General features: G+C 43.0%; 1 protein-coding gene and 1 long non-coding RNA gene across 2 annotated transcripts in view; one reads left to right on the plus strand and one right to left on the minus strand.

Annotated features, from left to right (window-relative positions):
* The window catches only part of LOC143823343 (uncharacterized), a 59,046-nt gene that overhangs the window by 22,755 nt on the left and 21,529 nt on the right, over positions 1 to 14,762 (plus strand). The window lies entirely within an intron of this gene.
* ITFG1 (integrin alpha FG-GAP repeat containing 1) overlaps positions 1 to 14,762 on the minus strand; it is a 102,630-nt gene that overhangs the window by 11,543 nt on the left and 76,325 nt on the right. The window contains exon 14 of the mRNA XM_077309550.1: positions 13,767 to 13,845. Coding sequence (XP_077165665.1) covers positions 13,767 to 13,845 — 79 coding nt within the window. The remainder of the gene's footprint in view (positions 1 to 13,766; positions 13,846 to 14,762) is intronic.

Raw genomic sequence — 14,762 nt, forward strand, 5'->3', positions numbered from 1 at the left:
ACTGCAGTGAGGGGCAGTATATAGATCAAATGAATACATTAAAAAAATCAAATTATAAGCCCCTATCATCATTGCCATGCTGGCAGGAGCTCGTGGGAATTGTAGTCCATGGACAACTGGAAAGCCACAATTTGGCCACCCTCACATAGACCCTTTGCAGATATCTGGCAAGGTAGATCAGTATTACTGCCATATTGCAGATAGGCTAGGACAGAGAAAGGCAGGCTTACTTAGTGCCATTTTATGAGCAGAGGGTTGGACTAGATGGCCTGTGTGGCCCCTTCCAACTCTATGATTCTATGAGTTCATAGCAAAGGTGAGGTTGAACCCAACAACTTCCTCATTTGCAGCTCCAGCAGCTTTTAGTAATTTCTTTAAGCAACACAAACGCAACGTTAGAACATTTTCCATATTTATCAATGCACTGATTTGTATCTATCATGGAGTCTACTTTTAGCGCATGGGAATAAGAATGGTCTGTGTCCCATTTTAACAAAGAGAAAAAACAAAGAAGCAAGAGTTTATTCTTTCACTTAGTTAAAAAAAATTACTGATAGCATGTTGATGAATGATCCAAGCTGACCCATCATTTTATTTTGTTTTGGCTACCCGCTTGATGTGCGTTCCCTGTTCTCATGTGTTTCAGCATTATTAAATTGAGGATCTCAAATTAAGCAATAATTTATCAGATATAACTCATCATACAGTAAATCAAAGCTTGTGTGACAGAACTTGGTCTCTGCATCTAAGCATGAATTATCACACCATGATTTGTTCACTGCATTTATTTACTAAGTAAAAAAAACTGACTGTTGTCCTAAAGTAAAATATACTCTCAGACAGACTTAGGAGAGACACATATCTGCTGAGTGGAATGATCAAAACATTTCAAGCATCTAAAGCACTGCTGACGTTTAGGAGCTTCCGGGGCTTAAAATCTATTGGGAACTTTCATTTTATTTTCAACTATATCCAGAACAACCGATTCCCCAATTTGCTTTGGTCTACTCTGTGCAATGCTTTACATACAAAAATCCCCCCCAAACAGTACTGATGCTCATGATAGTAAAATGACACACTCTGTTCTTACCTGTTCATGTCCTTTGAACTGAAGGATAACCCTGCCTAACCCCCCTCCCCCAGGCAGCTGGTTCTGGAAGGGATTCCAAGAAGCATCACAGCTATAGTGGAAACTACATGCACAGCATCTATAATTTACATCTGGAGACTACGTTTTGTATTCCAGCATGGACTTGTGCCCAATTTTTTTGAGCCCAGATATCTGTGCCAGGTGAAAATTGCAATTATATCCACTTCGGTGGAGATGAAAAGTTAATACATAAAACACTAGGAACAATATTATGAAGTGTTTGAAAATGGAGTCTTACATTTACGGCGGTAAGACAACAGAGTTATGCAGCAAAAGTCTTGATTTTTGATAATTTTCTGAAGACACGGGACAACGTGAAGTGCCAAACTCAAGCCTGACCTAAGAACTCTTTTTAGCAGACATCTGGCACCTGGTGAGTCATACTTATTGGATCCACTGTTCACTGTTTAATTGAAGGTCAGAGTAGAATTCACAAATGTAACAACGTTGTCTCTTTCTGCACGATTCAGAACCTTGTTTTCCCCGTGTCTCTCTGGATGCACAGCCGTATACACACACAATGGCTCCAGATCACTGGTTAAACACGTAGCTGCTTAAAAGTTGGAAGCATGATTCCTTTCTCCCTCTCTTCCACTATTTGTTCTCCAGATATCAAATGTCATCCAAAAAGATTATAAAGCCTTATAACGTACTGGATTAGAAAATACTTTGCAATTCCTGTCCAGATTCATCCCCCACCCCCTTTTGGGACACCTGATACACTTATCACCATATACTTTAGCCTGAGATTCCAAGACAAATGCCAATATGATGAAACATTAGATGACTAAAAGAATTATAGTTAACAGTAACTTCCTAAGCCTTGAAGAAATGATAGAATGTTTAGCGAAGTGAGGGCGGGGGAATGGAAGGAAACAGCAATTGTTGGAACTCCAAGAATGTTTAGTGCACAATGAAAAGTGTCAAACAATGCAGAAGGTGTCTGAAAACATAATCAAAACATGTCCATCATGGGCAGCATTCAGAGCCTCGGATGCAGATGGCAGAATGAAGGCATTCCACGGTGCTGAACAATTTTCAAATGTGGTTTTCTAATATTCAAAGCAATAAAGCAAATCCAATGGTAGAGCAGAATCAGTGATATGGACCACAGCACCAAGAGCCAACCATGAAGGCAAAAATGTGGACTTCCAAGAAAATGCAGCACTTTAACTGTGACACTGCTCCATCAAAAATCTTCACTGTGTCTATAACAAAGGAACATTATCCAGGCATGCACTTATGCAACTGCCCCAGACCCTAGAGTCAACAATTATTTGTTTGTAGTTCACCATGCAGCTGTGGCATAAGATGTGCATTCACTTGGGATGTGACTATCCTAAATCTTGGCCTGCCAAAGCGATACCTGGTGGCACCACTTCTGGAGGAAGCTCTGATCACCTAAAGCACAAGAGGCCAAACTATGGCTCTCCAGATGACTAAGAGCCCCTGCCAGCATGTGCTAGGAGGGGGCTCATGGTAACTGAAGAAGAAGAAGAAGAGTTGGTTCTTATATGCCGCTTTTCTCTACCCAAGGGAGTCTCAAAGCGGCTTACAGTCGCCTTCCATTTCCTCTCCCCACAACAGATACCCTGTGAGGTGGGTGAGACTGAGAGAGCCCTGATATTACTGCTTGGTCAGAACAGCTTTATCAGTGCTGTGGCGAGCCCAAGGTCACCCAGCTGGTTGCATGTGGGGGAGCGTGGAATCAAACCTGGCTCGCCAGATTAGAAGTCCACACTCCTAACCACTACACCAAACTGTAGTCCATCAACATCTGAAGAGTCACAGTTTGGCTACCCCTGACCCAAGACAATCCTGCTACCATTCTGGAAGCATAGAGATAACAAACAGTTGGATCTCCAATCAAAAATAAGGCAATATGTTCAGGTGCCGAAAGTTTCTGCTGTTGCTACCAGTGACCAAAAGGCTACAAAGAGGAAAGGGATTAGCAGAGTAAAAGAAGCAAAGAGCAGACTCGAGGCTTGTGACTGACATAAGGGAGCTGCAGAATTCTCCAGGTAGGCTACAATTCGTAGACAAACCAAAGGCACACGATGAGAACATGGAAGATTCCCTTGGTAACTCTCAGTATATAGGAATTTCCCTCTCTAATCTAAAATGGTATCTTCCAAAATCAAAAATACTGCAGCATACCTCTGGGGATAAGTAATCTTGGCCTGACACTCTTCATTGCCCTTCCTACAGATTTTCTTTCAGAGACCATATCCCAGAAGGCCTGACTGTATGGAATAAACATGTTAGATTATCTGCAGTGGAGAACTGAGATCCATCAAAAACATCAGATACTAGTCCAGAGTAGCAGAAAGATACACACAAAAGCTGGAAAAGAGACGACTTAAAGGGCAGTCAAATGTCCTCGGAATCTTGTGATTATATTACAGGGTCCAAATTCAGATCTTATAACTCTTGATGTTTTTACGACCCAGTATAAAATGTTCGTAATTTAGGCTGCTAAAAGGATTCAGCAGCTGATTGCTCCTGTTTTATATATGTACTGCTCGGATTTTTGTGGCTGGGAAAATGAGGTATTTGTTTTGGATGACAAGCTGCTGTCACTGAATAATATGTATGCGGGAACTGCCATCAACTGAGGCAAATTAAAAAAAATAAACAAATTAAGGGAGTTAAGGAAAGCACTGATGTAGTAAGCCATTATTGATTATTTTGTAGCACTGAAGTCATTCATAGCTTGCTTGTCAAAAACGTGAAGGGCAATTAATGAATGGTCCAGTTTTAATTAGATCCAGGATTTGAACTGAGATTACATTCAATTTTCCAATGGGCACTATTTTTCAGTGCTTCCTCCCCCAGCCACCCCCCAGCACAAATCAACTCTTCTTTTTTTTATAACAGCTTCTAAAATGAACCTTTTCAAACTATGCAGAGTTGTAGGGCTCTACTCTCAAATGAAGCAGCAATTCACAGTAAATATTAGCATTTCATGGACATATGAATAGCCAACTATATTCCCCAATTCCTGTTTGTTCCCTTCTTTCCCATTACTGGATGATCCAAATTCCAGATGGCTTAGTTGCCTTGCTTACTCTCCTGGTTTATCTCCACATCTTCTGTTGACCTGATGATGTCCTTGAAGGGCATCATAAAAGGCCAAGATTCCTAGAAGTGGAAACAGGGCCATGCCCAGCCTTCTATGCTAGGTGTGGCTTTCATGTTTCTCAGAGTCACTTCAAAGAAATGAACTGAAGGTCAGTCATCGTATCATAACAGGTCAACTGCAAAGCCATAACAAACCCTAAGAGCATTTGTGTGTTTTGTTTCACTTGTTAGCATCAGAAAAATACAACCCAAATAAGAACATCTGTTTTGAGTTCAGAAATGTTTACTTATTTATATAAAGTGGTATGCCACTTTAAGTGGTATGCTTTTGGTTATGATTTAGCAACTTTAATGCTAAAGTCATGCTATGACAAGGGGCATTTCTCCCCCAGGATCAGTTAAACGTGAAAGAAATATTGGGATTTTTTTTGGGGGGGGGGGGAGAGTGGGACATCCACAATAGGAAGATGCAGTTGAGCAGGTCAGGTGGGTAGAATTCAGAGGTCACAGCTGAAGGGGGAAGCACAAAACTGGATATGTTCCTGTTCTGAAACCAAGTTCTTGTTTTCAAATTGAACACTGTCATGCTACAAAATAAAAAAGACTACTTCTGCTTTTTTAAAGGTAGGGACAGTCTACTAATACTGGTCCTATCTTGGCTATGGCCCCAAGGGGAGATGATTGCTTGCTTGAGAATCAGGGAGCCGAAAAGCTTCCCAAAACCAATAGACCAACTGATCAGCAATGACTAGCTCAAGCTTTCTCAACCAGGGTTTCTGGAAGGGTTTCCTGAATACATGGCAGTTAATTAATGTTTTATATATTTAAAAAACTGTGTTAAACATTTATCAGGTGATATGACCATATATGGTCATGTCAACCTGCCCCCCCCCCATCCCCAGAATGGCCACGAAGGGTCTGGAGGGGACGGGAAGAGGAGGGGCCATGGTGGTCATGTACCCAGCTGTGCTTCCCAACTGTATTCTGCACAATCTCGAAGAATGTTTCAGAGGTTTCTCAATGGTAAAGAGGTTGAGAACGGCTGAACTAGCTGAATTTAATGGGAAAAGACACTTGAGGAGAAGGCAGAATAACCTTTCAATCCTTGTGTTGAAGGTGCCTTATTGAAGTAAAGGAAGGTGGCTCTCGTTTTCCTCCCATGTTTTGGGGGCGGCTTCTCCCTCCCCCCTCCCTCACTGGAGTTGCAGCCAAGGATGGCAGGCCAATGCTCATTAGCATGCAAATCAGAACGGCTGCGATTATGCAAAGAAAAACAGCTGGGCAAACTTTCATTTTCCCCTTTCAAGTTTCCACAATTCTGACGCTGTTGATTAAGAGTAAAAAACTCAGATATAACATTTTTTAAAATCCTTAATTTATCGGGAAAACTGCAAACAAAAACGCAAGTAATTTGCGGAACAGTTCAAAGACTTCCTCCTTTGACTAAGCTGCAGCCGAGTCGGTTCAGGCACACAGCGATAATAACACGAGAAGTACCTTTGGAGAGAGTAATCTGGAAAGGTTATTCCCTCTGACAGGGCCTTGGGACCTTGGGCCAAAAAGCCACTATGGCAATTACTTTAATTTACAAAGATGGAGCCAACAAAGCCAGCAGCTGCAGGGCAAGAGACTGGCTGGAAGCAACAAAAAGGGGGAAAGTGGCCGCAAGACAAATTGGTCGAATCAGCACAAATATAATTTGGAGCAGTGATTGCAAAATGGGACCTTGAACTCCGAGCGTTATGTGCAAAGCCCCTATCTCTCCCGCTCATTTGGTGCTTTGACTTAGAAGCAAACACCACCCTGCCCTTCTTCGACCATCATCATCTGGTGGACGACTCAGTATTTTTCATTATAAAAACATTATTTTGAAATGTGACATAGCCTCCTTTCTAGTTGCAAGTCTGCAGTCTGCCATTTTTATTTCCCAGTTGTCTTTCCATCTTTGCCTCCCTGCCCCCCGCCCCCCCCCCCCGGTCAGCTGCAGTCAACTCTCTGCCACAATTGCTTCTCCTCTGCAACCTCTCCCAATGCCCTCCCTTCTTCTGCCCCCCCTGTGCCATCCCTATTAATTTCCCAGCAGCCCTTACTTTGGGTCGGAGTTAGTACAATGGATGCAGTCTTATTCCAAGCAAAGATGCACTTGCCCCAGAGTGTGCCTTTTGTTCAACCAAAGTGACCTTTCAGACTTGCAAAATACTCATTTTTCTGAAAACACGTTTGCTTGTACCAAATTCTGAACAGTTCCTTTCTTCCCTGGTGCCCCCCCCCCAATTATTGTCCAGCATCATGCTGAGTCCACATCCTGCCTCTCTAACACACAGGGAGGAGAACGATAATGCCTTATTACACTTCAGCACCATCTCAAATGTGCTGTACTCCACCCATAAGGATGTTCATAAAACCGCTGCAGACAGCTTGTTCTCGGCTAGCCCTATTAGTGTAGAGCATAAGCGCGAGGACCCAAAACGGCACTAAATAACCACGGCGTTCCTAAACCACGTGAGCCCAGAAGGGTTTACCGAGATGCTGACTCTGCAGCAGGTGAAAGGCCAGGCTGCCAAGGAAGGTTGAAAATGGTTAGCAAAGTAAAAGAAAAAAAAGAAAACCCGACGCCATGGAGGCATTGGTTATCAGATATGGACATAAAGAGCAATGAATTGAGAAGACAAATGACCCTGGAGTTTAAGGACAGAGATAGCCTCCTGTGCCCTTTCTGCTTGTCAGACTGGGCCAAGGGGTTAATACGCACTAGAATTTAATGATGATTAGTCATCTCTTTCTTTTTGAAATATTACAGAGCTCCCTTACTAGGTCGTTCAAGAACTGGGAGAAAGAAGCCTTTTAAACAGACAGAATCCTCTTTTGCATTTATGGGAAACTGGGAGATTCTTCTCAGGCAATACAGGTCTTCAAAACCGATACTTTAAACCTTCTGCAATGAGAATGAATTATTTGCGTCATTCAATTACTTCATACTTGGATTTGCATTTTGGAAATTTAAGCTGTGCAAAGGGTGGATTGCTGGGGAGGAAGGCAGAGTCTGAAGTGGGGGAGGGTGAGCAAGAAGGGTTAAAAGGATTAGCTGCTTTGTGCTCACTTTTTATGAAAAAGGGAAGAGAGACTGTGGGACATCTGATGTGCTAGAGAGGCAATGGAAGCCCCTTTCATCTTAGACTATGCTACTGTAATGGGTTCTGCTAGATTTCAGTTCAGCTGCACCATACAGTCCAACAAGATTTTCAGGGCACAAGCTTACATAAAAAGAGCTCTCCTGGATCAGACCAGTGGTCCATCTAGTCCAGAATCTTGTCTCACCCCAAATGGTCAACCAGTTCCTCTGGAGGACCAACAGCAGGGCAATCCAATCTTCTGGACTACTGGCTAGGATTAAGAGATGGTCAACCCTTGAAACTGCATGGGACATGCAGGCCGCCCAAGGGAGCCCCCGGCAGCCGCGCAGAGCGCAGCTGCCGGGGCCTCCCTGCCCGACGGCCTGACGCGGCCTCAGAGAGCCGCCGCCGCCGTGAGACTGCTGCCCGGAGGACACTCGAAACTGTAAGTTTCTAGCGCCCGCTGTATTCCTCATACAGCGGGCTTTATTACTAGTTAACAATATAAAACATAAGTAACAGTTCAGCAGCATTTAGGTCACAGCAGTCTCCAGATTATTCACTGCCTGTAAGTCTCCCGAATAGCTACCTCTCTCTGGAGGTGTTTTTGTAGGGGAGGGCCATAGATATTTTTAAGTCATTGGCCCGAACTAAAAGCTTGGTGGAAGAGCTCCGTCATGGTACAGTAGAATGGCAGTGCAATGATACGCAGAGTTACTCTGGTCTAAGCCCACTGATTTCAGAGATGGAACTTCTCAAGCAAACAACTCCGCGAACCTTCAATGTGCAACCTTGCCAGTTATGCAAATAATTTACTTCCTTCTGGTATTTAGCTTGAAACTTAAATACGCTTTTTCCAGGCTCCAAGAAGCTTTGTTGAAAGACTTGAAAGCCTGCCTAATCCTCTTTCACACAGACAATAAATCATTTCCAGTTGGGAGATGCCTGAACATGATAATTACTAAGTGCAGAGAACAAACTAAATGTGGATACAGCTACTGTTTAAGAAAATGTCTTATCCGAGGCAAAGTACAATATATTTTTTTTAATTAAAAAATGGTGTGCATCAGTTTTGAAACGAAAAGGAAATATTCAAGCATGCCCTGGGTTCCGTGCTTCTAAAATATACAAAAAACATTTTGAAACATTTGGGTTTAATTAGGAAAACATCATTTATGGAATTACCAAACACATCAGCTGAGACTACTGAATAGTGGCTAAGAGAAGCTACGAATCAGGAAATCTCCAGTTCAAATTTTCCTGTGGCATAAATTAGCTAGGTAATCGGCTCTCTTATTCTTTTTTCCACATCTGCAAATTGGGGATAATGCTACAAGCTCAACCTCACAGGGTTGTTGCACAGAGAGCCGTCATAATATATGCAAAGCTCTTTCAATGCTCTATAAATGAGAGAAAAAACCTGTGTGTTCATAAATTAGCTGGAGTAAAATAACAGAATAGAATAGAAAAGAAACTCCCTTCCCTTGTAAGCCAAGGCAGGACAAATGCCTCTTTTCCTGAGCTTTACTGTTCAGTACCTAGATTCAGGTGTGTGTATTTATCTGACAAAACAGAACAAAGTATGCGCCTAGTGGCACCTTTAAGACCAACAAAGTTTAATTCTGGGTACAAGCTTTTGTGTGCATGCATATTACATTAAATACAGGTATTTAATGAAGTGTGCAAGCACATGAAAGATGCTACCCAAAATCAAGCCTCGTTGGTCTTAAAGCTGCCACTGGACTCAGACCTCGTCTAAAACCTAGTAAATGTAAGGTGCATATCAGCTAATCATCCCCAGCTGTATGATGGCAAGGTTGAAGAGTGACACCAAAGCCTGATGCGCAACAAGCTGGCTGTAATACTGCTTGCAAACAACAGGACATTAATATTTAAAAACTAATCTCACAAATTCATCAATATTTATGCATCAGAAAGGCTTTAATTTTGGGCTCAGCTCAATTGTTGCTTCAAGTCATTACTCTGCCACCTACGAACATTTGTGATTTGCATTGTTAACTCCTCCAGCTACAGCAAAGAGTCCTTTCGGCAGATAATGGAAATTGTTGGAGTAGGTTTAGTCAAATGCCAAGACACGGTGACAGATGTGCCTAACACTGCCAGCTTCTCTGACTGTCCAATGACCCCAGCAGCAAGAGACTTCTTCTGTACTGTCCAGCCTGCCAGCTAAAAACTGTCTGGCCAGCTTTGCTCCTTATGCCTCCCCCCGCGCTGCCATCAGAGGTGAGATGGGTGGCAACCAGAGACCATTCCTTTCCTGTGGTGGCAACCTCAATTGTGGAATGTCCTTCCCCTTGAGGCTCGCTAGGTGCCTACATGGCTATCTTTTTATACTAGGACAAAACATTTCTGTTTACTCAGGCTATTAATTAAGACGATGATCTCGGTAACTCCATTTTTGCAGTGTGTTTTTAGTTTGAAAAATGTTAATTTCATTCTAGGCGGCTCAGTGTTTTGTTCTCATGCTCCGAATGGGTTCCTAATGAACAACTGTTCATGTTTTACGTTTTTATCACATTTTATTTTGTAAGCTGCCTCAGGCAGGTTTCTAAATAAATACTAGACTTCTCAAGTGGAATAAACATCCAGGTAACTACTGACAAGGACCAAAGCTGACTAGACTATGTACATTGGCTCTAGTTTCTCTAAAGGAGATTAGGGATTGGCATCCTTTAATTTCTACTTGAGATTTACAATTTCCAGAAATAACATCAAATAGACTATTTGGTTTGGGGAAAAAATAGTATCTGCATAGCTAGAAGCTGTCTTCTTTCTTCTATACCTACTGGTTAGAGCAGCCTTTCTCAACTTTTTTACTCTTGAGAATCCCCTGAAGCACACTTCAGGTTTCCAGAAACTCCAGAAGTTGCACACTCATTCAGAATATGGTTGGGAAATATAGTTGAGCATGTGCCCACTCAGGGCTCCTCCCCTTCCCAACCCCTCCAGGCCCATCATTGGTCATTTTGGGAAGGTGGATGGGTTGACATGACCATATATGGTCATGTCACCTGATAAATGTTTAATAAATTATATAAGCATATATATACATGTATGTGTGTGTTGGCCACCCCTGCTCTATAAAATTGTTATAGTTATTAAAGAGGTGAAACAGTTAGAAGAAGAAGAAGAAGGAAGAAGAAGAGTTGGTTCTTATATGCTGCTTTTCTCTACCCAAAGGAGTCTCAAAGTGGTTTACAATAGCCTTCCCTTTCCTGTCCCCACAACAGAGGGGGGGGTGAGGGAGGTGAGGCTAAGAGAGCCCTGCTCAGTCAGAACAGCTTTATCGGTGCTGTGGCGAGGCCAAGATCACCGAGCTGGTTGCATGTGGGGGAGCGCGGAATCAAACCCGGCTTGCCAGATTAGAATTCCACACTCCTAACCACTGCACCAAACTGGCTCCTTTTGCCCTTCCCTATGCTTTATGGAAGATGCCAGACACAGATTGAGACTTTCACATCGTTAATCTGCAAGACCCCAAACATTCTTTTATCGAAGTCTCTACACCAGAAATTGCCATCTCTGAACATTTATTTTGTAATCTGGCTTGTAGCATTCCTCTTCTGAAATGACAAATCATGTACAAGATAACTATTGTACCAGAAACCCTTCTGTAAAGTCATATTTCACAGAGAAATATATTTTTGTTATCTGTAGCTATAGCTGCTTTCCTTCATTTTGCTTTTAGTTCAAACAGAAGTTCATCATTCATGGCGGTTTTACGCTAGCGAGAAACACTACAACCAGTTAATAGCTCAGAAACAATTTCTATAAACTGCATTTTTCTTCTTGGCTGTGCCAACGGTTAGGGTGGTTGCTGTGCATTAGTGACTGAATCGGATCATTACTTGTTAGGGCCGCATACTGGCCACAGAACCTGGCTTGTTTGCTACTTGGTTTGCTACTTGGATGTACATCAGAACATCTAAGTGGTAAACAGCTTCTTGATAAATCCACGTCATTTCACACACTAATATTTTGGGGCATGTGGTGTCTGGATAAACAGCAATTTGCCATATTCATATGACATATTAAAAGCCCAACATGTTTCTCTGGCTTCAAGCGAAGGAAACAGCTTACAAGTGGTGCTTGGCAAAATACAATTAAGAGTTTGTTAGAAGGAAACAGAGCAGTACTTGCCAGCAGAGCTTCTTTGTAGAAAGCATGATCAAGTTCAGAAGCCCTCAACTAGTTCTGAATCAAAATGTTATGCACGGCACGTGCAGTAAGCAGTACTGAGGAATTTGGACTGCAGTCCTAAGCCGTATTATAGCCCTTTTAACCACACTGACTTCATTTAAAAAAAAAAGAGGGTTCAACTCTGTTTAGGACTGTATTGCAGACATCAGGTGTTTCTGAACCAGACTGAATCTGGTTTGGAGCTGGTTTAGGGGAAAAGTTGAGGAAATAAGATTTGTTCATAAAATGCATCAATAAAAATACACAGCTGGCAAGTATTGGACTCTTGCTTCTTTATGTCATGAGAGTTGAACCTGTCCGGGGCTATTCAGGGACACCCCCCCCCCATGTAACTATGCCATTTCCAGCGGATGAATGGATGAAGATTCAAGTGCTCATTTGTTAGGAGCTTTTCAGAAGCACAAGTGGCTCCTGCACCTGGGTCTCTGCTCCTGAATTATTCTACAAAGCGGATCAGATCTCAAATGACCTCTTGTCCAGGAAACTCGCCCAGGGCAACCGTTCCATTGCAGATGATGCCTGGGAAGCTTCTTGTACTTCTGAAACAACTGAACTAATGAACATCCAAAACGGTTCAAATGGCTAGTCAGGGTCACCGAAAGGTTTGATGATTGATTGCTGAGGTCTGCCCTGGTCAATTCTGTATAGTGAACTTTTTTGGGGGTTCATTTTGCACCTTTCCCTCTCTTGGTGTTTTTCTGCCAGGGACGACAGGTTTTCCTTACCATCTGTGCACTAAAAAACGTTTTAATTTATTAGCAGCCAACTTGGTTATAAAACCATGCAGACTGACAGCGCTCATGCAAAGATTCAGTCTGTTGCCGGTTTTGGATCGTTAAAATATGACCACCCCATATATGAGATGCTTATTATAATCTGCTTAATTATATGAGTACCTGCAGCCAGCTGTTCCGCAGCACTGGATTCTTTTGTGGCATTGCATCTTCCTGAATTATTAAGCCTGAGTCTGTGCCGAATATTATTATTTATAACCAGCACCGGGGGGGGGGGGGGAATAAACGCACAAAAAAGAGCCAGGATTGCATATACAACAGATCCGATGAGTACAATTAAGCCTAAAGAAAGGTCATGATACATTTCATTTAAAGCTGAGTTAAAGTGTTCAGCCTCCTGCCCCCATAAGGAGACTAACAACCATTATCTTTTTGTTTTTAAAGAAACCTTTCTATCCAGGTATCCCCTGTGCAAGCACCAGGTAATGTCTGACCCTTGGGGTGATGCCCTCCAGCGTTTTCATGGCAGTCTCAATACGGGGTGGTTTGCCAGTGCCTTCCCCAGTCATTGCCGTTTACCCCCCAGCAAGCTGGGTACTCATTTTACCGACCTTGGAAGGATGGAAGGCTGAGTCAACCTTGAGCCGGCTGCTGGGATTGAAGTCCCAGCCTTATGGTCAGAGTTTAAGACAGCATGTCTGCCGCCTTACCACTCTGCGCCACAAAAGCACATAATTTTCTGTTATGGAAAAGGGCCCGGCTTGCCTAAAACTTCTCTGCATAATATTATTTATTTTTCTATCAAGGCACTTTTAATCTGCTTGTCTCTCCTCAACGCAGGCTTAAAACAGCTTGCAGTTTCAACAAACCGGAAAACTACCAGATACGGTAAATACTGAAGGCCAAGTTTCTTAATAACAAATCTACCATCCATGACAAAGGGAAAGGGCATAACAAGTACTATGAGTTCTTTTCCAGGGCCATCGGTCCTTCCTTCCAGGAAGCAGCTAGCCTTACAAGGTAAGGTAGGGAAGGACACAGCAGATAGTTAAGAGCCCCTTTCCTACTTCCGTTTTTATACCTCCCTTTACACTACCAGAAGGAGTCTCAAAGTGGCTTACAATCGCATTCCCTTCCTCTCCCCACATCAGACACCCTGTGAGGTAGATGAGGCTGAGAGAGCTCTGACAGGACTGCTCAGTCAGAACAGCACTATCAGGGCTGTGACAAGCCGAAGGTCACCCAGCTGGCTGCATGTGGAAGAGCAGGGAACCAAACCCAGCTTGCCAGATTAGAAGCCATCACTCTTTACCACTACGCCATGCTGGCTGGCAAAGCTGCTCTCAAAGCTAGCAGTTTTACTTCAGACTAACAGAGCTACCCACTGAAACTTTCCTGCCATCAGAGTCCAAAGATGAAACTTTGGGAAACGGATATAGACGGCGAATCAGCAGAAAGCAGTCTTACCTGACCCATTTTTGGAGTATCCATTTGCATCTACTGTTGTGTACATAATATAAGGTCCAGGTTGATTCACACCAAAGGGCTGGAATGAAAGATAATCAGTTTTAGTTTTCTTTCTTCCCTTTTACCCTCCTTTTCAAAGCTTAGCAATCAACACGGGAAGATTAAAAAAAAAAACACACCGTGAAATGATTGCAGACTCCTTTTGTTCCCAGCGCTGGGAAAGATACAATGATTTATTGTTGATATTCTGATCGTAGAAGACAATTTGTTTTCGTGTTGCAAATGATACAAGGGTTGCCCATTCCACCCCCACCCCACCCCACTCCCCAGTAACAATACTGCTGTCATTTCATTCCTGCACATGCCTATCTGAACACACTGGGAATTGCTGTTTTTGGGGGGAAGCATCCCAGCACTAACCTAGGTACTGAGTTTTGAGGTCGATTTGTGATGAGCACAATAGCATTTAAAGAAGCAAGTCCAATCTGGTCGAGGGGGAAAAAAGGGAACCCTGGGGGTTCTTTTGGAGCCGCTGATGCAGAAAACAGTACACGTTTCCAACAGAGATACTTTATTCTCATCAGCTAATACAAATCTAAACAGATGATGACTGAGTGCAGGCTGACAGTTTGATAAGAACAGGAGATGCCTGAAAAAGGGGGCTGAAGAGCGGCGAAAATCACAAAGGTTGACCAGCAATTTTATTTATTTATGCTTCTCTCCTATTTTATTTATTTATGCTTCTCTCAAGGTGGCTTTTATTACTGGTGGTGCTCTCTTTTAGAAAAGGGAAAGGTGCCAGGAAAGGCCGGTGAGGCGCTATGCCATGCCTACCCCTTCGGCTAATGCGGCCATGCACCTAACTGCCTCCCGACCGGCACTGCTCTGGTCCCACTGCTTCCCTATGCTGCTGTCCATGGAAGCTCCCTCAGCCCCACCGTATTCAGTTCTAGGGCAGAGTCTTAAGTTGCAAGATGCAGTCGCACCCTGCTAAAA

The sequence above is a fragment of the Paroedura picta genome, chromosome 14 (assembly GCF_049243985.1).
Source record: "Paroedura picta isolate Pp20150507F chromosome 14, Ppicta_v3.0, whole genome shotgun sequence".
In the NCBI taxonomy this organism is placed as follows: domain Eukaryota; kingdom Metazoa; phylum Chordata; class Lepidosauria; order Squamata; family Gekkonidae; genus Paroedura; species Paroedura picta.